At 37.0% G+C, this 25,084-nt stretch overlaps 1 protein-coding gene across 6 annotated transcripts in view; it reads right to left on the bottom strand.

Moving 5' to 3' along the window:
- CTNNA2 (catenin (cadherin-associated protein), alpha 2) overlaps positions 1-25,084 on the bottom strand; it is a 1,182,142-nt gene that overhangs the window by 6,581 nt on the left and 1,150,477 nt on the right. The window contains exon 18 of one of the 6 annotated variants that reach the window (XM_011963709.1): positions 22,353-22,496. The exons of the other annotated variants lie outside the window; for them this stretch is intronic. Within the exon in view, the coding sequence (XP_011819099.1) occupies positions 22,353-22,496 (144 nt within the window). The remainder of the gene's footprint in view (positions 1-22,352; positions 22,497-25,084) is intronic. 6 annotated transcript variants of the gene reach the window in all.

The following is a 25,084-nucleotide window of genomic DNA, read 5'->3' as shown; positions in this document are numbered from 1 at the left end:
AAGTGCTACAATACTGAGCATAACTCTGGACATACTGAGTTTGAGTGTGTGTGTTACACTTAGGTGGTTTACCAGAGGGCCAATTGTATTTATGGGAGTAAATATTAAAAAATCACATTTTGCTTATATTGATCTTCCCAATTGTTTCATATATGGTGGTAGTCTGCATACTGTAGGTGTATAAAATATGTTTGATTTCATCCTTTCATATTCCTTATTGTTTTTACAAAGATTAAATAATACAATCTAAATCAAATATTAAATCCACACACCAGGTCAAAAGGTTCAATAAATTTACGAAAACATTTCTCAGCCTAAGACCTTTAAAATCAATATTAATATCCTTTTAATAATCTAAGATATAATATCATCAACAAGTATTTTACTTGAATAGAAAATAACCTTCCTTGGTTATGTAGGGAATAGTTAAGTAATTAGCGGTCTTTTACCCTTCAGAATGGTGAACTTCCTGGGGTCAAATGGAAATAAAATAAATGCTATGTAGTAAAAGCTTGCTTTAAAAACAAATAATAGTATTGTCAAAAGTGAAAAATACCATAAACAGGTAGGAGACACATTGCAGATAATATCACATAGTAAATGTCTTAGAATGTTAATTTGTAGAGGCTGGGTATACGATTAAAGAATAGAATTGGGATGTGAATGTGTGTTGTGAATTCATACATTTACAATATGCATGGAGAGAGATCAATTTTCAGGTTGTATGTCTTTTTTCAAAAATCTGATCATCTAGTAACAAAAATTAATGAAACAAATGGCAGCTCATGAAAATCCAAAGTACAAAGCAATCTGTCATTGGATTAAAAATAATGCAAATGTCGTGGGACTGCTGGCTAAGCTAAATAGAATAAAATAAGCCAAATCCATGTGGAAGGTGATTTTGAAATAAAAGAACTGAGGTGTTTGCTTTGATTCCTTCAAATGGCTTAGAAATATCTGGAAGAAGGAACCAGTTCCATCTGGGCCTTGCTATTTTATTTTCATTATTGTAAGTCAGAGCCAATAACACTAATGATTTTGATAATGCTAAAATGTGTGTAAAGTCAACTTTAGCCTTTTGCAATATTTTAAAATGGGAATAACATGGCTTTAACATATAAGAACAAGAACGATTTTGATGGGGTTATTCTAAACATGTTCAGACCTAGAGTAGGTTTTCAGGGGAGGAAGCTGTGATGGGAGAATTGGCAATAAATTGAAAGCAAACACCTCAAGAAAACTGGAATCTTTCCACTGGAACTGGTCATTTATTTATATTTAAACTGTTATCTCCCTCAAAGGAGTCGCAAATTGCTTGCAAGGAAAAAAAATTTTTGCTACAAGTCAGCTTTGCTGTTAATGAATTGGAGGTTAGAAACCCACAGCATTGGAGCCTATTATCCTCCAAGAAGAACATTTCATATTTTAAAAATCCATGAGGCTTTGAAGACATATTTGATGTCCTTAGAAACTGTGACACATTTGAAATACCTTGAAATATCTGTGTACATTTTCCAGAGTCTATATCCATAACACTTTTTTAAAAACTCTAGAAAGTCCAGGGTAATATATAACTCAGGTAAACAAAGACATGGTGAAAAGGTTCAGCCTAATCGCATCTTTCCCCACTTAAGCTACCTCAGAATGTTTATATGCCCACAAAAAGACAATTTCCTTGATAGCAAGCTCTCAATTCTCTGTTGGAGTCTACTTACTCTTTCTCATCAAACAAACTGTCATCCATAGTGTCCATGGCAGGCATTATTAATCAATCAGGCACCTTGCTCCCTCAGAATCCGCTAAATAGTGTGGGAAAGGAAACTTATTTACCTCTCAAGAGGGCACATTTTAACAGGGCTGTCCAAAAAACCTTGATTCTATTTATGGCACAGATACATCATCCATTGTATCGCTACTTGTATATTTGAATTAACTTGTTTGATTTCTATTGTTTTCTTTACTAGCTATCAAATATTGTTTGATACTGACAATTTTTTTTGAGATGTTGTCTTGCTGTCACCCAGGCTGGAGTGCAGTGGCGCAATCTCGGCTCACCGCAACCTCTGCCTACCAGGGTCAAGCAATTCTCCTGCCTCAGCCTCCTGAGTAGCTGGGATTACAGATGTGTGCTGCCATGCCTGGCTAATTTGTGTGTTTTTAGTAGAGACTGGGTTTCACCATGATGGTTAGGCTGGTCTTGAACTCCTGACCTCATGATCCACCCACCTCGACCTCCCAAAGTGCTGGGATTATAGGCGTGAGCCACTGTACCTGGCCAACAAATATTTTTATCTAAAAGATGTTGCGTTTACACTTTTGTTTCCACAGCTGATTTTTAGGGACATATTGTGCACTTTTTTGTACTAATACCATATTATGATTTGCTAATTAAGGAGAAGATTTAAGTATTAACAGAAATGCAAAACATTTAGGGGATTTTAAATCAGGTGATAAAAATTGGCTGCATATTTTAACAAGGAAGGATGGTGTTAGTAAAAGTGAGCATCACAGATATGTTGTATTTATTGTTATAAAAAAAACAAAACAAAACTTCAAGGCTGGGCATGGTGGGTCATGCCTATAATCCCAGCATTTTAGGAGGCCGAGGTGGGCGGATCACTTGAGGCCAGGAGCTCGAGACCAGTCTGGTCAACATGGTGAAACCCCATCTCTACTAAAAATACAAAAATTAGCCAGGCGTGTTGGCAGGCGCCTGTAATCCCAGCTACTGGGGAGGCTGAGGCAGGAGAATCACTTGAACCCAGGAGGAGGAGGTTGCAGCGAGCTGAGATGGAGCCACTGCATTCCACCCTGGGTGACAGAAAGAGACTGTGTCTCAAATAAAACCACATTAAAAGAGTTAACATTACAACACATACTGATCCCTGATAAGTGAAATTCTATGTGATAACTTCTGAAGAGTTTCTAATTCCAAGGGTGTTCCCATTTGACAACAGGATTTGTAAAGCAAATATTTTCCAGCTCTAAGTAATGGATCAGTTACACAGAAAAGAGGACTAGAGGTCTGTTATCTTTCCTTCAGGGCTTCCTTTAAGTAATGCCAGAGAAAAAGCCAGTGCTGAAGGCCAGTTGTTAGGAAATCTGCATGGAATGGCTCAAGATTAAATTGGCAAAGACCTTAGCAGAAAGGCACTGCAGGCTCAGTCAGGCTAAGAAAAATGTCTCAGCCTTGCTGAGAAATTTACCAATTGGCTCTCTGGTAACTTTCTCAACTGGACATATTTGTGTCTTCATTTTTAATTCATTTAGGTAGGTAGTAGTGCTTCATAGTTGGCCAGTCCACTGATTAACTGTCTTCATTTGCATTTTTTCAATTATAGGTAAGTAAACCTTGGGGACTCCCATGAAAGCTTAATTATAGTCAACAAATTTCCTAAATATGGCTTAGAGCCACTTTTTTTCTCACCAATAAAGGCAGAACAGTTTTTGCTCAACCCAAAACAAGGCATTCTTTCTAACATGGAAATCTTGAAGATAAATGGGAGTGCTGACAGGTTGGCCCTTGGAAAGTTAGGAACAGAGACACCTGTTCCTCTAACCAGTCTCCGCCTTCTTTTCCTATACTACTTATTTCCTTGCTTCCTTTCAACACCCTCCCTTATCCCAACCCTTCAGGATCTCCTGCCAGAGACCTCCTCTAAGTTATTGGTTTCCATGTAACAAAAAACTCATGAGGAATTACACAACAAAGAGAAGAGCCAATAGGCTTTCAGGCACCTCCCATAATTGGGAAGTATTCTTGGGCAGAGAGACAGTCCTTATGTCACATGAATATGTAAGGCATTAACTGTTCATCTTGTCATCCCTGATTCTGTGCATCAGCATGTCTTGATCACCCAAGGTTTATGTCTTATAAGTAATTCTGCAAGGAGCTAAGCCTCCTTTTTGCCTTACTGATATAGGATAGCCAGCTAGCAGAGCATCAACACCTCTGATCCCTCTATTTCCACCTTTCTCCCTCCCTAGGTGGTATCATCATGACCATAAGACAAATGTAAGAGGAACCATTGTCTAAGAACCCACGAGAAGTACGTTTTCATAAAATGGATCAAAGTGCCACTAAATGACCCTGCTCGTATGAACGTGGTATCTGCTGCTAAGTACTGAAGGCCATTTAATAACTTGCAAAATGGCTCCTACCCTCCAGCATGCAATGCATAATCACTGAGAGAAAAGTAGACTAGACAAGTCAAAGGCTGTGCAGGTTTGGGTGCAGGTTGGTGGAGTACTGTGCCTGGAAAATGAGCAAAATCTGAAGATCCAGAATGATTCTTCCTCATTTTTTCACTTCCCTTCTCATCTAAACCCTAGCAGCTATGACCTAATGTGGCATTATTCGGGGGATGTAAACACCCATGCAGGCTGTGATCCTCTCCTCATCAGGTGTATAGAAATAGCTAGCCAAAGTCTCTGTTGCCACTGAGGTCCAGGATGAGGAGAGAGCAGAACGATTCCATTCCCATTGAGTGTTTGCTGCCTCTCCTTGGGACCCCAGCCCCTTTTGTGTGATCACCTCTTCCCCACCTCTTTCTTCCTCTCCTGTGCACTCTCTGTCTCTGGTAATACATTCTTACATGCATGCTTTCATCTGTCCTACCTTAAAGCCTGAGATCAAACCTTGATTGGATGGATCACTAACTATAAGATCTTGAACAACCACTAAACTTACCTCTACCTCATAAAACTTCTTTAAAAGTAAAAATTGAAAATGGCACTTTCTAGTCTTATAAAACATTAAATGAGATAATGCCACTGAAGTTGAGTGCCTGGCACATGATAAGCCCTTAACAAATCTCAGCTTTTATTATTACTGTGACCCACCTTTCCTTAAATCACCAGGTGAGTCCAAACATGGTCTTATAAAATTTATATTTCTCTTACTTTTTTTCCTTTCAAAGTTTCCCCCATTCAGCATTTTAGACTTTCTTTAACTCTCTTCTTACTGAAGCTACCACCATCTTGGCTTGGTCTCAGTGCCTAAATCTTACAGTTTTAGGGATAAGGAATGCAGAAGTTCATGAGGGGAATAGGAAAATACCAACACTTATGTATCTTTTCTAGCACTATTGAATCCTTTAGATGGAATAAAGGGGTAGTCAAGACTGAGTGCAAGACAACATAGGAATTGTATGTAAAGATGTGACACCTAAAATATCTAAGAACATTTAGGACTTGGTAAGGAATACTGATAATAGAGAGCCAAGATGGCTCTACTAGAACGTGGAAGAAAGGCAATCTAGCCTGGGAAGCTGATGTTTAAATATCTAATTTGGGAATCATCAAAATAAATAGTCCATGTAAAATATTTTATACAACCACTTCAAGGATCTAAACTTCCCCAAATTCTAGCTACTCATTTTGGTTGAGAATATCATTTATAAATATCTCATATTAAAAAACAAATGGTGTTACCTCGTAAAGGATGACACCTTACTTCATTCGACTCTGAGTATACACTGTTGTCAGACCCCAGTTGAGATTCCTCACTACCCCTAAAAGGGAGCCCCTTCTTGTTTGGAAGTGCCCACCAAACATTGAAGGCCAAATCTCCCAAAGCCCTGGGTTTATTTCCTTTGAAACACCAACACTTGGGTTCCCTAGCATTGTTTCCTAAATCTTTAACTGTATTTTGCTACAAAGCGGGTTATACATGCATAATTTTTAATCTTTTATTTGGTCTTAAACCACTGAAGCCAGCATCCACCATCTCCAGCTAAGAATGACCTTATCTCAGCATCTAAGTCCACCAATAAATTCCCAGTTTCAAATCTACATATTCTTTAGGATTACTTGAAAATCTCATCCAACTAGCTTCCCAGAACATAAGCACAGCCATCTTGCTGCCTTTGGTACTGCTGTGCACACATTTATTAACCAAATAAGGTAGCAAATGTCAGGTTATATGAAAAGACCTTCCAAAGAACAAATCCAAGGTTACTGAAAAGGACAGTGCCTGGGCTAATGGCTGTAAAAGTCAGGAAAAGGCAAGAAGATACATATCAAAAAAAAAAAAAGTAGCAATGGGCATCCTCAAGACAACCCATACTTGTCAATGCTCTAAGCCCTTAGAGAACCAATAAAACAAGGATGATTAGTGTGTGACACACGTACTGCCATTTCTTCATCCGTATCCTTAATAGATATGCCCAATCAATCAGGTCCTTTTTTCCTACTGAACCTAGCCATGGTCTCAGCATTCTTCTCAACACATAATAGCTCAAACACCAGCAATTGGTGAGAGTTAGCAATCAAGATGAAACCATTTACCATATCCAATATGGGCCTTCTATACAGAACTGTATAGGAGAGGGCTATGATTTGACTCATGTCACCTGTGCAATCTTTGCTCCAATTAAGAGTAGTATATTAATATCACTTCTAACTCTAATATAATTTCTCCTCACATAATTCATAAAGAATGAGCTCCTAACTATAGCACAGAAAATTGAAGTGAAATGTTAGACACACATGTAGCTATATAAAATAATTCACTACATTAACCTAAAATTTCAACTCTTTTTTCATTACAGAAATTAAGAGGAAATGCTATCATCATTTAAGGGCTCATAAGAGGTCTTTAGTACAATAGTTTAAAAATCAGTAATTTTAATTAAATTAGTTTTAAATTTGAGCAGTTGATCCATGGGTTTTTAATAATTGAACGCTTTTTTTTTTGGGTCTACTTTAAAATATTTTTTGAGTAGACACAGAATAAATGCCCTCCAAATCATTTTCTTTCTTCCTGGTCACTGCTCTTTCCATTGTGAGCTGTAAATCCACCATTAACATTAACACACATTCAAACAATTTTCAAATGATTACTGTGTACACGATCACAGATGCAGGTAGGGGTTTTCTATTACTTTTAACAATGAGTTGTAACCATTCTATTATCTATCTTCCATCTAAATTGTACTTCAGGTTCTTTCTATAAAAGTCAGGGAAAGGCAAGAAGATATATATAAAAAAAAAATAGCAAAGGGCATCCTCAAGACAACCCATACTGAGTTCAAACCTTGATTGGATGGATCACTAACTACAAGATCTTGAACAACCACTAAGCTTACCTCTACCTCATAAAAGTTCTGTAAAAGTAAAAATCTCTTCCCCACCTGAGATACCTGTAAGGCTTGCTCTCTCACATCCATCTGATCTTTATTCAAATATCAGTTATCTTCACAAAAACCACCACTTGACATGAAGAGAATGATCTAAGCATCTGTAAGCCTTTTCTTGTGGACTGTTCCCAACCTTCCAGAGACAGTGAGAGCTCTATGATTAACTTCACCCTTGCCCCAACCTGATCCTTTTGCAGTCCTCTTCATCTCAGTTATTGGCAACACAGTTCTTCCCACTGCTTTGGTTAAATACCCAGAATCTTATAGCTACAACTGTTTTCTCCAACTCAACATTTAATCTGCCATCATGTCCTGTCAGCAACATCTTCAAAACATATCTATTACTTGGCCTTTTTTCATCTTTTTCACTCTTATCCATGCGGCCAACTCATCAGAACCTCTTACTGGCTTGTTGCTAAAGCTTCCCCTAAGTAGTTTCCTTGCTTCCCACCCTTTACCCCGTTTATTCTCAAATGTAAGCCAGAACGACCCTGTTACATGAACTCAATATCACTTATCTTAACAACCTGGAGTGGCTCCTCAATCACAGACTGAGTTAAATCCAAATCTATCAAAATGGTCTTCATATGGGGCCCAATACGTGTGATTTTGCTCTGATTAACTCAACTCCTAAATACTGGTTTCTTGTTTACTGCCCAGTCATGTTTGCAATGCAAGGCCTTAGCATTTACTATTTCTTCTGCCTAGAAAACTCTTCCCCACCTGAGATACCTGTAAGGCTTGCTTCCTCACATCCATCTGATCTTTATTCAAATATCAGCATCTTGGTGAAAACTACCCAAGCCATACTTTTGAAATTGCAGCTCCATTTCCATCCTTATACCTCAATTTGCCATACTTTCTCTATTTTAACATTCTTATATCCTCATATTTTTATGTTTCTTGTTCACTACCTCCCATTATATCCCAAACATCTAAAACAGTGCCTGGCATACGGGTCCTCCATAAATATTTGCCGAGATGTTGTTGAAGCATTGTAATTTTATGGGTGGGGAAATAGGACATGAAAGGCTTGTCCAAAGACACAAAACTAGGGCACAATGCCTAGTTCAGTATCCATTCTTATCACCTATTCATTCTTCCAAATGCATGAGATTGTCAGGAGAGTGGAATTCGGAGAAACAAAAGTGAAAGTAAACTTTAGCCAAATTGCAATACAAATCTATGTCCTCTTCCTCTTACTGTATCTTGCATGTTAGCAGTTCAAGATCAGTCTTTGCTCAAAAAACAGCCACAATTTAAATCATTTAATTTTTGCTTTGTTTATAAAATACTGATATTTCTTTAAAAATCATCTCCTCCATTAATAGCACCAGCATCTAAGAGGGACAGAATTATATGCTTGCTAGATATAGTGCTTGTGCCTTAATAAATTGATCTTCATAAGATGTACAAGTTGAATACCATCATTCCTGCTTTTTAGATATGAGAAAATCAAAATAGAGAAAAGTTAACTTTTTTGGGTCTACTTGAAGGCTCATAAAATTCATATCTGGTAGAACATGCAGTCTTCTTTGACCAGGCAGATCTTCCATAGGCTTTTCCTGCCCTAAGTCTTTATTCCTGGCTATTGATGTCATTTATGTGGAGGGAAACATGCCTTATGATGTGTTTTAACTGTTCACAAGCGTGAGTCAAGTGACAAAACAGTAATGAGGTGAACTTCCTTAAGCCACAAGAGGAGAAAAGTTGTACAAACTTCCAATCTTGCAATCATGATTCACCTGAGATATGAATTAGTCAAATAGCAGGGAACATCATCTTCTACTTTTTCATTTTCTTTGCCAGCAACCAACAAAACTGTCTACATGTTCACAGAAAACTTGATTAAATACAATTTCTAATTCTCCTTATCCCTAAACATTATATACCACTTATTTATCAAAAAATTTAAAAACTTTTACAACATAATCTTTTAATGTATCATGCAGCACACACCATGAAATGTGAGACTGATAATACAATTTATAAAGAACCTAATACATATTACCTGTTATCATCTATACCATCTGAAACATGCTATTCCCTGTATTTCTTGTTCAACCACTAGTCTACAGAGCACAGAGATACCAGTACCATCCTTACACTGCACAAAGAACAAGATAATACATTAGAGAAACTGGCTCTTTAAGTCTTGGCTGTCCCAGTTACTAGCTGTGAAAGTTTGGACACTCTGTAATTTCTTTGAGTTTCTATTTTTTCAATTGTAAAAGGGGGTTAATAACAATATACTTTTGTGAGTTATTCTGAGGTCCAAGTGAGAAAATAAAGTACTTGTTAAATTTTAGAGAAGTCTGTGACTATAAAAGATTATTACATCACCTCTGGGTACCTTTGGGAAGTTCTTTTGGGATCTTCATTTTAATTTATTAGAACTCCTTGGTGCCTCAGGCCCAGGGTCTTCGCTCCACAGGAGAGGGTATTCCAACAGATGACCAGCATAGCATGAGGGCATGATAAGCCCTAGCAAAACAAGAGAAAAGTACTTCTAAAAGAAGTTTTCTTCTTCCACCTGAAGTACTCATGGGGTAAGCCTAGTTATAATCTTATCTTTTTCCAATTACAGAGAATGGTCAGGAAATACAGTTTCCAAAATATAGAAGACAGGAAACATGCTTGGGGCCCTTAAATTTGGCTTTGGAGTGCAGCACAAAAAGAAAAAAAGTCAACCAAAAAATGAAGGTAGACCATTCTTTCAATAGGAGCTGTCAGCTCATTGATGAGGCTGTCCTTGGTGATTCCACCTTAAATCTGGTTGCCATTTATTCTAGAATCAAATCATTACTTATTTACTGCTTTGTCCTCCAAGACTTTGTGTGTGTGGTCATGTTGCCATAGCTAGATTTCTGGGTCTTAATGAATAAGTACCTTTATGCCCCCTTTACTCATATGTTCGCCGCTAAGGCTAGAACCATATAAACCATACTGGGATTTGCTGTGCAAATGGGGATTATGGAGATGGTCTGTGCTGTGAAGGATTCTCTTATGTTTGCTCGGTGCAGGCTGACCCTGAACATCAATTATTTATCAGTCGGCTGGTCTTATGCATCAATTTAATAATCAATAAAAGTTGATTAGCACTTGTCTACTGGTTAATAGACTTTATTTTTTTCAAGATTCAAAACATATTGAACCTCCCAACCAATTAAATCTCTACTATATGCTACTATCACTTAATTCTCACCAAAAAAAAAAAAAAAAAAAAAAAGTGCTACATCACTTTAGGCACATCATTCGACAGATAGGAAACTGAGGCTTAGGGAGGAAGAACTTGCTACCTAATAGACAATTACCAGGGATTCAAGCGCATGACCTCTGTCCTCAGGTATAGTGCATTATCAATATACCGCAGTTCCAACTGCCTTTAAATAAAAGATGTAAGGTGGTTCTCCTAACAAGCCAGGATATTTCTCCATATAGGTGCCTGCCAGGGCTTGGCCTAATTGGAACCTTCTAGTCTGTTTCTCCTGGAGTGAATGTACTTTAGGGAAAATTCAGCAAAAGCGCCAAAGGGTTCCCTTCAATCTAAAACTGGAAATATCATCTCTTTGGTCCAACAAAGAGCCTCTGTGGATGGACAACATATTGTCTGTTCCCTTGTAACGAGGATGGGTTATACAAGAAACTTTCAAAACAACAGATTAAAGGAAATCGAATCCTCAGAGGACTGGAAATGCATAATAGTGTTGCTAAAAAAAAAAAAATTAAAAAAATTAGTGGTTTATTTGAAAGAAAGCCTCAAGTTCATGAAACTGGAAAATTTCCTTGAAAAAAAAAAGGACTACCTTTAACTTCGAATAAGATGATAACTTTTAACCAAGGAACAAAGATAAACATTAAAGGGTTGTAGAGGGTATGATACAGTATCTTACACCCACTAAAAATCATGCCTAAGATGAAAGTTTCCTCATGGCACAATTGCTATCTTAGAGTCTCTGTGAATCTAGCCTTTGACAAAGTTAAATCACCTCCATATTTATTACACGATATAAAGGTTGCCTCATTATTCCTTTACCTGACACATTAAAAAATGCCAGGAAACGTTATTCAATTATACTACAGGTATATCTTTGAAAGAAAGCATGATTTCTGTTTTATCTGAAGTCACTGCCTGTTACAGTTCTCCAATTTTCTTTTAAAAAATGAATGCTAAGCCATGCAACTTCTTCAGTTTCTACCTACAACTTGCTTGGTTTTTAGGGCTCACTCAGCACTAATTTCAGCATTGCAGAGTTACTCATCATCATAATATATATGAACAAGCACAGAAACAATTTGAATCTCCAGGGACTCCTTAGCCTTATATTCTTAACATTATTAAAACTATTATTTTAAGTATCACTTTAGTTTTTTCTTATTTTTTAAAATGTAGTTACTCATTCTCTCACCATGTAAAAATTTATTTTTGAGATGGAGTCTTGCTCTGTCGCTAGGCTGGAGTGCAGTGGCGCGATCTTGGCTCACTGCAACCTCCATCTCCCGGGTTCAAGCGATTCTCCTGCCTCAGTCTCCCGAGTAGCTGGGATTACAGGCGCATGCCACCACGCTCTGCTAATTTTTGTATTTTTAGTAGAGACAGGGTTTTACCATGTTGGCCAGTGTGGTGTCGATCTTTTGACCTTGTGATCCGCCTGCCTTGGCCTCTCCCAAAGTGCTGGGATTTATAGGCATGAGCAAAAATTTTAAAATGTACACAGAGACTAGGTAAATATGTAATGATATATGAAAAGGTTTTCTAAAAAAGTGATATGAAAACATTTTTACCATTGGGAATAGAAATACATAAGCTCTAAGACAGGGAGATTTGGGGATAACCAGGCAAAGATGCAAATGGAGACCTTTGTAGGAAGGTTATGTCTAGAGGATGACTGTGATAGGCTCTCAGGGGTCTTTCTTTAAGAGAAGTGTACCTCCACCCACTCACACCCGGCTGGAAATGAGGTTGGCAGATAAATCTTGCACTATTTTATCTGCCATCTTCCACCCTTCCAGAGGGAAGACGTGAAAGGCTCCATTTAAAGCAGTATGTATATTAGGATATATACTTAGGAGTGAAAGGCCAAGATTTCAACTAGTCCTATGGTTCTCATCTGCAGGTAATTTTGCCACCCACTCCAGGACACATTCAGCAATGTTTGGAGACATTTGTGATTATCATTGCTGGAGAATAAAAGTTGCTACAGGCATCTAGTTGGGAGAAGCCAAAGATGTTCTTAAACATTCTACCGTGGATAACTACAACAAGCTTCCTATAGTAAAGAATTATCCAAACTAGGCTAGACTGAATCAGCCTAAAGAAGCAAACCCAGTTTTCCTAGAAAAGGGACTAGGAAAGGGATTAAACTGCCCGGAGAAATTCTCACTATAGCCTATAGGTTTCTCTTTCCTCCACTTCCTAGACCAGTGTTTTTAAAAGTGTGATCCATGAATCATCTGCATTAGGAACATTTAGGAATAAAATACAAATTCCTGATCCCTTCTCAGAGCTGAGTTTCAGAACTATGGATTTCAGGAATCTCCATTTTGGTTGGCTATCCATGTGATTCATTTACAGAGTGAAATGTGACAATCACTATTTCGCTTCTATTGAGGTTATTCCTTTCTGTATTTTCAACTATCCCCTCTCTGTCAGTGACTCCTCCAGGACTCCGAGTGACAAAAGAATGCAATCTTGATGAGAGCAGATACCTTGGCTGGTTGCTCACTGCTGTTATGTCAAGCACCTTGCTTGGGGTAGACATGATATAAGAACTGGAGGGCACCAGTATTATCCAAAAGACTATATTGTCTTTTGTGGGCAGAGAAGATAACAAAAAATACCTACTCATTTATTTAGTACACCTGCATTCTGGACTCTGTGCTAAATGTATCATGCACATCAATACCATTAATCCTAATAATAACTCAATGAAGTAGATACTAATATCATTTTCCCTTTATCGCTGAGAAAATGGGACTCAGAGAGGTGAAGCAACTTGCTCAGGTCATAGAGCCAGCTATTGAAAGTCAGCATTCAGTTCTTGTTCCACTTAATGGAGGGCATACACTTGTAAGAACTGCACCCCAAGCCTAACTCTTCCCCATGCTTTTCAGATTCCTCATAAGATGGGAATCATTGTACCAGTCAAAGCCTTCATTGGCAGCTTCTATCTGCCAGTATAACTCAGCAAGAGAAGGCTACTGGGAAACAAAGTCCTCCACCTCCCAGAAAAGCTGGTATTCTGTAGGCAGGAGTTACCTATCTTAATTCCCTCAAAAACATAGAAAAAAGCCTTTTAAACTGTTTGCAGAGCAACTAAATATGAGTTTTGAGTTTCAAAAAACTACAAAGAATAGGTTTTCTATAAGGTGTAAGGAAGGGATCCAATTTCAGCTTTCTGCATACGGTTAGGGAATCCTTTCCCCATTTCTTGTTTTTGTCAGGTTTGTCAAAGATCAGATGGTTGTAGATGTGTGGTGTTATTTCTGAGGCCTCTGTTCTGATCCATTGGTTTATATCTCTGGTTTGGTACCAGTACCATGCTATTTTTGTTACTGTAGCCTTGTAGTATAGTTTGAGGTGAGGTAGCGTGATGCCTCCAGCTTTGTTCTTTTGGCTTAGGATTGTCTTGGCTACGTGGGCTCTTTTTTGGTTCCACATGAAATTTAAAGTGTTTTTTTTTTTTTTTCCAATTATGTGAAGAAGGTCAATGGTAGCTTGATGGAGACAGCATTGAATCTATAAATTACTTTGAGTAGTATGGCCATTTTCACGATATTCATTCTTCCTATCCATAAGCATGGAATGTTCTTCCATTTGTTTGTATCCTCTTTTATTTCATTGAGGAGTGGCTTGTAGTTCTCCTTGAAGAGGTTCTTCATATCCCTTGTAAGTTGGATTCCTAGGTATTTTATTCTCTTTGTAGCAATTGTGAATGGGAGTTCACTCATGATTTGACTCTCTGTTTGTCTGTTATTGGTATATAGGAATGCTTGTGATTTTTGTACATTAATTTTGTATCCTGAGATTTTGCTGAAGTTGCTTAAGGAGATTTGGGGCTGAGACGATGGATTAAAGACTTAAACATTAAAACTATAAAAACCCTAGAAGAAAACCTAGGCAATACCATTCAGGACATAGGCATGGGCAAAGACTTAATGACCAAAACACCAAAAGCAATAGCAACAAAAGCCAAAATAGATAAATGGGATCCAATTAAATTAATGAGCTTCTGCACAGCAAAAGAAACTATCATCAGAGTGAACAGGTAACCTACAGAATGGAGAAAATTTTTGCAATCTATCCCTCTGACAAAGGGCTAATATTCAGAATCTACAAAGAACTTACATTTTCAAGAAAATCAAACAACCCCATCAAAAAGTGGGCCAAGAATATGAAAAGACACTTCTCTAAAGGAAGACATTTATGCAGCCAACAAACATATGAAATAATGCTCATCATCACTGGTCATTACAGAAATGCAAGTCAAAGCCACAATGAGATACCATCTCACACAAGTTAGAATGGCGATCATTAAAAAGTCAGAAAACAACAGATGCTGGAGAGGATGTCGAGAAATAGGATTGCTTTTACACCGTTGGTGGGAGTGTAAATTAGTTCAACCATTGTGGAAGACAGTGTGGCGATTCCTCAAGGATCTAGAACTAGAAATATCATTTGACCCAGCAATCCCCTTACTGGGTAAATAACTAAAGGATTATAAATCATTCTACTATAAAGATACACACACACATATGTTTATGGAGGCACTGTTCACAATAGCAAAGACTTGGAATCAACCCAAATGCCCAACAATGATAGACTGGATAAAGAAAATCTGGCACATATACACCTTGGAATACTATGCAGCCTTAAAAAAGGATGAGTTCATGTCCTTTACAGGGACATGGATGAAGTTGGAAACCATCATTCTCAGCAAACTATCACAAGAACAGAAAACCAAACACCACATGTTCTCACTCATAAGTGGGAGTTGAACAATGAGAACACATGGACATAGGGAAGGGAACATCACATAGTGGGGCCTTTCATGGGGGTCGGGTCTTGGGGGAGGGGTAGCATTAGGAGAAATACCTAATGTAGATGACAGGTTGATGGGTGCAGCAAACCACCATGGCATATGTATACCTATGTAACAAACCTGCATGTTCCGCACATGTACTGCAGAACTTAAAGTATAATAATAAAAAACCAAAATAGGTTTTGATTTCCATCCCCAAATTCTTGCTTACTTCAAATCGAATCTCATAAGGGAAATTTAATCCTTATTCTTAGCATCCTGTCTTGGTTGCTCATCTAATATTCATTTGCCCTTCTCTTTACTTAGTGGCATCTCAATTTTAATCAGGGCAGCAATGTACCTAGCTAAAACATTGTGTTTACCAGTCTCTCTTGCAGCAAACCATATGCATGGTGATGAAAGTGGATATGGAAGAAGGGCAGAAGGGTGGATGTTTCTAGGAAGGAGGGTGACTAACATAGCTAGGAAGCACCTGATTTACCCCTCTCACCTCTTCTTCCAACATGAAAATTGGAAAGATGGAACACTAGCAGTAATCTTAGACCAAAAGATGAACTTGAGAACAGATGGGCCATAAAGTTAGGAGGTGCCAAAGTCCTTGATGACTCTGTGTTCACTTTATTCTCCCTGAACTACAGACAGATATATTCCATGTGAGAGAAATAACTCTATTTGCGTGTTTCATCATTTGTAGTTGAATCTAAATTAATAAAAGTCTATATACAAATTTTTAATACAATAGTGGGCATTAAATATTTAGTAGACTTAATTTAAAATATTTCATATTTAAATATAATTATATAATAATTTATATGTCATAACCTTTGCATAAGGGGGCAAATGCAACCAACCATGTTACTTTTAAATTTCTATTTACAATAAATTACTAATTTGATTCATTTAGCTTTTGGGAAAAAACTCTGTAGGTTTCCGTGGCATAATCTTTTCTTAAAAGGGGTTTATATAATATATCCAAAAATTTAACAGAGTAAATTATAAAGGCATTAAGTTAGCTAGAAAAATAATTGCATTTAATTGTTTGATTTTTGGCCCCAAATCCTAGGTAAACAGTGTACTTTGAAATCTAGCATTTGAAGTCAGACACTTTCACGTAGAAATAAATGAATGGAAGTATGAAGGAATGATAGATTTCAAAATCAATTATTGAGATTTTTGGGGTGTGATACCTCACTACAATGGAAGGAGGGATGATAAAGAAGTTAATGTATTAAGCATAGATTATGTGTTCATTATGCAGGGAACCAGGGAATAAAGAACATTCGAACATATTCCCATTATAACTAGCTTACAGACTAGTTGAGAGAAATATAATGACATTAAAGTGTCATACAAGAAATGACAGAAAAATACACCATGCTGTTGGAGAACATCAAAGAAGTCTTCTGAAGCACTACTGTATACCAATCACTGACTTTGTGACCTTCAGAGGATTTCAGAAGTTTCTGAACAGAGCATAATTGAAAAAACTATCTCATAGTGCATTTTAAATGCTTCATGCAATGCCTGGCGCATACTAATCCTTCAGTTTATCTTAATATAACTGTTGATATTTTGAATATTTACCATGAGCAATTATCTCTCTGAGTAGCTATCACTATTCTAATAAAAATCTATCACTATTCTAATAAAAAGCAAAAGCCCAGGGAGGTTAAGAATGTTGCCCAGTTTCATCAATTATAAAAGAGAGAGTTGGTTTCCAAATTCACACCTAATGGCAATATCGTTCTTATAATTTTAACACTATTTAACTTACATTCTTCAGATCTGTAACAATCAAAACCACGTAACTGCTGCTGTTCTCTGCTTGGTATTTAGTTAAGTAAAAGAGTAGGTCTTGAGATAAATAATTTTGCCTGGAACATCTTTTTAGAACCACCCAAGGTTGTATTTGCTTTAGCTGGTGTAAGAAGGACAATGACAGAGCCACAGATCATTGGCAAGAGATATCTGTAAGAGCTAAAAATAACTAGATATCTAGATCTAGATCTATAGATATCTAGATCTATATAGATCTCTGAGATATCTAGATCTATCTAGATATCTAGAGATTTAATAGTATCACTGATTATTTATATGCAATAACCATCTTTTAGTTCTCATGCTTAATCGCAATTTAAACCAATTTTCTTGAGAATATTCTTTTATTACCCTTAACTCCTATTTTTTCCAAAATCTTTTTAATAATATGATACTTCAATTATTTTACTCTGAAACTGCTTCTAAGAACATAGAAACAGAATGAGTCAGTTCTGTTGCCTTGCAGGGATTCTAAAACTTTGGTATGAAAATGAATCACCTGGTGTGTGTCGGGGAGTGGGATGGGGTAGTTAATTATGAACTCCAAGAACCTACTCCCTACCATTCCTGATTCAAGAAGTTTGCAACATGGCCCAGGATCCTGCATTTTAATAGTCTCCCCCAAACTCCCTGCTTAGCTGGCATGCAGATAATCCTGATCATTTATCAATACTACTTATTAAAATCAGCATGAGTCAGAAGAATTTCTTTGATATCCAGCACCAACCTCACATTTTTTACTTTTCTCCATCTTTCCAGCCCTCTAGGACCTTTTTAGGTCCAGTTATCCTGGAATACTTATATACCTCAATGCTATGAATATTTCGTTTCTTTTCTGAGATATTCCTCCCTCTCCTTCCACCTGGAAAACTCCTATTCAGTTATGTGTGAAGGCTCAAAAAAAAAAAAAAAAAAAGTCACACCCCTCTATCGTTTTCTACAAAAACGGTCATAATATGTATTCTTTTAAAGTGATTATTATAATCATAGTTACTAGTGCATGTGCTTGTTTTCCATTCTTATTCTATGAATCCATCATATATAGAATAGGGAATATCCCATATTACATACTCAATGAATTTGTTGAATTATAGCTGTGACTGATGCTTTATTTCTAAAATGACCTCCGGTGACACTTAGGAGGAAGAAAGAATAGTTATCATCTTCATCATTATTCTCTTGAAATAAACATAATCTAACTTCTGCTTGACCTTTTTTTTTTTTTAAAAGAAACTAGTGTTAGGAAAGTATTTCTTGCTTTGTTAAACTACCTCTGATCATACTACTTCACCATTCCCAAACAGAAAAATATAGTCTTTGAAAGTGATTTCCTGAGAAAACAAATTCTAGAAGCTAATTCTGATGTCACAATAGGAAATTAGAAGCCATGTCACTGGATGATCTAAACTGAGTCCTTGTTTACTTACTAAGTTCTTAGAATCTGGTAAAGGGGCAAGGTGACAGCAGTTCTAATTGTGGAATTCCAGTCTTTTAGAATGGCTAAGGTAATAATTTGGAAGAGATTTGAATGGCAAGAAATACAAAAACAGTTTTCTCTACGTGAGGCAAAATATCCACTGCAAATCATCTGCGAATCTACAGCAACAGAGAGGCTTTCAAATGTAAGTGTTCTTCGTAAATGTAAATAGATCATGCCCAAATCAATAACCTATTTCCAAGAGTATATGGGAAGAAGACTTGCATAATCATGTTCAGTTTTACTTAGTGTTAAAACCTTGTCAGTGTTGGCTGTTAAAGGGTGGAGAAACTGATGTTATTCTTGCTTAGTGCCCAAGGAAACTGCTTCATAAAATCATCTTGGTTACATGGATTCTCATTAGCTGATGTGGACATTTCCATCACCATCTGACATTTCTAAATCTGTTAATGATACCCCCAAATAATGATCCCTTTCTGCTTTTATCACAATATCAGAATATCTCCAAGCTAGAGTCTTCCTCTTTCCTTCCTCTGCCATTTATGTATTTGTCTTCCATAGTTGTGACTGTGAGTGATCATGTGGAGTTTTGTGTAACTGACTAAACACCTGCCTGATTATATCTTTATAATTACTCAATTAACTCACTTGCTGCCTCCTCAATTCTTCCAAAGACGTGTATCTCATCTAGTACAGTCAGCATATGATTTAGGGGAAAAGGGATCAGATAAAGTATGAGGTTGAACTATAAGCAATACATTTTGACACATGTTATGTCTGAACACAAGATATCTTCAGCTCCATTTACAATTCTGTGGTCTTGAAGACCTGGAACAATTCCCTGTCCTTTTTATATACAATAACACAAAAATCGAAACCATTCTGTTCTCAGCTAGCTAAAAGTATCAGCTTGTTATAAGACTCCCCAGTGCAATCCAGCCCACCCAGGCCACAGGGATATTTATTTTGGCACTTACTGTATTCACTTCTAAGTTGGCACTTGGCACACGTATAGACTCCCCAAAGAGGCTGCACATTCCTCAAATTCAAGAGCAAGGCTTTACACTTTTTTTTAGCCCCCATAGTACATAATTCCATACTCACCAATTCCCTACTCACCCACCCTTCCAAAACCACATGAGATTTCCTGCAATGTAACATAGGTAATTTAAAACTTTGAAGCCCCTGTAAGATCAGCTACATCTATTACCCAGTAAATGTTTTTTACATCCCCATTAATAACACAAAAGTATGGAGTTAAAACATGAATCGGGCCGGGCGCGGTGGCTCAAGCCTGTAATCCCAGCACTTTGGGAGGCCGAGACGGGCGGATCACGAGGTCAGGAGATCGAGACCATCCTGGCTAACATGGTGAAACCCCGTCTCTACTAAAAAATACAAAAAACTAGCCGGGGGAGGTGGCAGGCGCCTGTAGTCCCAGCTACTCGGGAGGCTGAGGCAGGAGAATGGCGTAAACCCGGGAGGTGGAGCTTGCAGTGAGCTGAGATCTGGCCACTGCACTCCAGCCCGGGAGACAGAGCGAGACTCCGTCTCAAAAAAAAAAAAAAAAAAACATGAATCGGTCTTCCAAAATCACTATGTAGCTGTCTATCATGGATTCTGCCTCTCTTCATATATCAATTTATATATAACTTTCTGTGTGGTTTAGATTTAGCAGATTAATCCAATGATTTTGTCTATTTAAAAGAAATGGCTCAGTCACATATATTATTAACCAAATAGCATTATATCAGATAGGCAGCACATTTTAAAACCTTGTTTCCATTGAATGTTTTTTTCTGGGTTTAATAATTGTATGCACAAAATAAAAACTATATTTTATCAACTATTCAATTATTTTCCCATAAACCATTTCTTCAATAATATACCATAAAACCATAGAATTTTAGAGCAGGGATGCATTAGAATATCTCTTTTTGATCATCTACCATCATTTTACAGATGAGGAAAACTGAGGCCCTAGAGATCTGAGTAATTTACTTAGAGTTACCTAACAAGTCAAGCACAGTGATAGAACTAGCATACTAAGTGTTCAGACCCTAAATTAATGCAACTTCCATTCCATTTCACTGTCTCCTTTAGAGCACAATATATGTATGTAGTTTAAAATTAAACTTTTAATACATACAAAATGAATTTTAAAAAACACTGAACATCACTATAAATGAAACATGCACATGAAGATAAATAAGTGCATGCACAACGCATTCCATGATAGACTCTCTGAATTTGCACAAGCGCACAACACAACCGTTCTTAACTCACGAAGTTTAAAGATGATTGTGTCCCAAGGGTTTGAAAATATGAGCATTTCTTACCTGGCAGCTGTATGAGGGGTTGATAAAAGACATTAAAAACTTGAACTATGATTAGACATCAGATTTTTCTGGCACTGAAGGTTTGCTTCTACCTGGGTTTCAGGGGTCTAGTACTTTTAATGGAAGGTAGGTCAGAGACTTGAGAGGGATAAGCCAACATATAAGACATTGGCATTATTGCCCACATTGCAATACTAGATTGCCTACAGGTGACTGTCATCAAAATCTTCCTATTGGCCAGTTATGGCCCTACCTTTCTTTATCAGGCCTGAAATCTTTACCATTATAGTCACTTATTTAGGTTAGAAAACTTAGGTATCAAATAACTTCAAAACTCATTCCCCAACCCCAGGGTACTAAAGAGGGCCAGATCAGCTATAGTGCTTTTAAATATAAAAGCGTATAACTTTGGGGGACAGGGATTTATGCATAACAAAGAAGCTATTGATGAGACAGAAAGGACTTTTCATTTTAAACTGAAACCAATTCTCCAACACAAGTATTCATCATGGCTAGCTAACCAGGGATGTATATTTTGGAAAAAAAAAAAAGAATGATACCCTCTTTACATATTTTATAATACTCATAATCCACACCAGGATGCTTTCATCCCATCCTATGAAAAAGAACAGGGTTTCACATTCTGATGGTCAAACCCTTGCAAGAATACCCACCCCAGTGCTTTGATATCCCTTAAAGAGTCAACCACCTCCATGAACTCCCTTTACCCTTTTATACAAAAGTTTGCATCTTGACAGTTTTAATAAGTACCCAGGAGAGAACAAGGAAAGAAGTGGAGAAAAGTGTCCACTCCAGTTGATCTTTTCTTTCTAAATACTAAGGCATATACAAGAACTAATCAGTAATATAATAGAAACCCAAATGAAACAACAACAGCTTTTCATAGCTCTTAACTACCAAGAGACCCTATGAAACAGCATCAGTGTTATGACGTGCAACAACAAAAACGGGTAGTAAATCTGGCTGTGACACCTTGAAATGGCTGTGACCTCTTAAACTTGCAGGAGTTGTAACTTTTTTCAAAAAATCACCATTTTAGTCACTGCATTAGAAGGCTTTTATTTGTTAACACCCAAAGTATTTGTTGATAATCCTCATGTATCATCCTCATGTACATTTTAACCTCCATGATTTTAGAAGGGGCCACTGATTCTCATGGCAAACATCAGTAAAGGATATTTCATGACCCTCAAATCTTCCAAACAAAGAATACATCCTTCTGACTAGCCTTCCTTAGAGAAGCTCACAAAGAGATTATAGAATGGATTCATTCCACATATGCCATGACTTTCAGTCCCAATGGGAAGAAAGACTGAGAAATAAAGAAATAAAAATACCATTTTCACTTCTCAAATTTAGATCACAATTGAAGAATATATCTGTGCTGTGGAATTTCTGACCCACATAAAGAATAAATAGGTCCTTTGCCCAAATTTGGTTAATATTAAGAGGCCTTAAGTGGACACATTTTCATTTCCCTAAAATCCAATCCCCCCTGCCTTCAGAATTCATGATTACAATGAAAGACATTAGATTAGAAAGTCAAGTTACTCACCATGGAGGAATCACTGCTTCCACTCCCGATCGGAGCTCCCTCAGCACAGGTTGGGAGGTGGGTAGAAAGTTGACTAGCCCTGCCCCCATCTATGACATCACAATCTACCTCATAAAAGGTAGTGAAAGTGCTCTGAACTCCTGTCTGATTTCCGAGAGATACAGAAAAGAGAGAGTGAGAGAGAGCGCAAAAGAAAAAAAAAAATGTACCCTACTTGGGAAGGGATTAGGGAAGTGGAAGAGGGAGTGGGTAATTGGTAAAAAAGAGGTATATGAAGGAATTACGTGCTGAAAGAGATATACACATGGGCTTTCTTGACATTAAGCAGGCTAGCCATTTGGATTTCTCATTGGCTCTTGAACAGATAAAGGAACCATGTGGGAGGAGAATGAAGATGCACTCTGCCTTGTCAGGCATTGTAAGGGACCACTGTAGTGGCACTCAAAGGGGCTGAATCCCCTCTTTAAAGTGTTGAAGATCACCAAGAGAGAAGGCAAGGGCTGTAGCTCTTAAAGCCTGGAATGGTATGTGGGGATCCCTGATGTCTTTTTTGGAAGTTCCATTGCCCTGCTGTGTGACCTTCCTTAAGCCTTTGGCCTCTGCACATCCAACCTCTGCACATGGTCCTCTGCTAAAGGGATACTTACCTCTTTCACTGGGATCACTGAAGGACTAATGCATTCATTGTTGCTACAATTGCAACTTTTTTGACTCTTCCTTTTAACCCAAGGATGGATTGTGTGAGGGGCATAATTTAAAGGATAAGCCAACAACCAATGCCCTTTTCTACTTTTAGAATCCTTTCATAAGATTCTTTCAATATAGAACATTATTGACAATCTTGAAGTTTTTCTGTGTGTATCAAATATATAACTAGAAGGAGTAGTTATAGTTCATCTTCAGAACTGTACAAAAAAATCAAATGGGAAGTTTTCTGCAGTCATAAAAAAATGCACTGTCACTCTCAGAGGTCAAGTTACATGACCCAGTGATGTCAACTGACCAAAATGTTTTTGTATTCGACGATTTCTGCTATAGTCACAGCTTTATTTACCAGTCCAGTTTTCACAGTAAACAAGAAAAGGCGTGAGAATAGTATGTGGAGCACTATTTTTTTCAAATGAAAATTTAGGAGTTTAAAAACAGAATACTCAAAGTTATTGATTACGGCAAAACAAAAGCAACAGACACTATTGAAGAGCAGGCACATCCTGAAACCATCCACAAAAAAGTCAGGCCTTCATCTGCCTAGCGGAATACATGAAAAGTTAAACCATCTCTTTCCACAGAAAAAAAATGAGGAAACCCAGACATTCAAAACAATAGCTTGCAAATTATGGCATCATAAATGGGTAAAAAACCAAAGCCTGTTTCTATACACAAATAAACAAAAGTCTTAATTTGGGATTTTTCTGTTTTAAGTCAATATAATTCTATTTCTAAGCCAGTCATTCTTAGCGTACTAAATACATTAGTGTATTACAATAATTGCAATTTAAAATTAAGCAAAATTGGCAGATTTAGAGAGCAGTTTGAAACACAGAAGCTACTAAATTCAAGCTGATTGTGGATTTAGCAACATCACGTCCATTTTTCACTTCAAAATAAATGTTAGAGACACTTAAAGAATGTCTTTAAAGAATTAAAGTCAAAAGAAAAGAAAAAAGTCTTGCATATAAAAAGATGGGTGTTTTGCCTATATTTGACTTTTTCTGTATTTAACAGAGGAGGCAATGATACTCTGCATATATTTTCCTTGCTGTATCATTTATTGTTTTTATTTTCAGCAACTCTAAGTCTAAATTCAAATTCTATATTCTATATTTTTGTGAGAGATTTTACAATTAATGGCCCTATGACGTTTTTTCTCTCCACTTTTACATATTGGATCATTGACTAGTTGGCTTATCTTTGATTTTTTTTATAACAGTCTCATTTGGTTTACAAGTTAGGGATCTTCTGATTTTCCCATTGTAGGAAATAAATTAGTCATTTACCACAATTTCTCAGTTTTAAAAATTATTACTTATTAGAAACCTATTTGGATCATCTCATAAAAAGTTTAGAAGTCATTAAGATTAATGATGCAATTGTCCATTCTTCCAATAAACACCTTAAGTTTTTACTACCCAACACAGATGATACAATTCTCTCAGCATTAAGATATTAAAAATGGAGTCAAACACTTTTAAAATATTGAAATAAAACACACTGAACTTAGACTGTCTCTTGGCATTTCTTATAATTGTCTATTGTCTCTTTGGAAATGGAGCATGACTTCAGGAACCCAATGCAAAACTAGGCTGCATCAAAAGGATGCAGAGTGGTCAACTGTGCTGACCTCTTACATGAATTTAGTATGATTGATTGTGATATTATAATAATGCCTTTATTTATGATATTAGTTAAAGTAATAAAACTGTCTTTGATATAGAATGCAATGCCAGGATTAGATAATTTCCAAATCTTAGGATCTAGCCTCTTGACAGTTTTCATGAAAACTAAGTTCTACTCCAACTGTAGATTAACGGCATACTTCCCATGGTATTTCAGAAATGGTTAAGTAGCCCTGTAAGACAAGATATGAAGTGTTTGCAAGATTTCAGTAGTCAAGACTCCATTATTATAGTCACGATTATAATTTCACTCTGACCAGACAGATGTAGGGCTGGTCTCAAATTTATGTTTGAGGTTAAAAAAAAAAAGTTGTTTAGCTTCTTAGCACAGAAGAT

The sequence above is a fragment of the Colobus angolensis genome, unplaced genomic scaffold (genome assembly GCF_000951035.1).
Source record: "Colobus angolensis palliatus isolate OR3802 unplaced genomic scaffold, Cang.pa_1.0 Scaffold118, whole genome shotgun sequence".
In the NCBI taxonomy this organism is placed as follows: domain Eukaryota; kingdom Metazoa; phylum Chordata; class Mammalia; order Primates; family Cercopithecidae; genus Colobus; species Colobus angolensis.
Note: the sequence above shows the minus strand (reverse complement) of the source record. Positions and strands in the feature narration are given on the sequence as shown.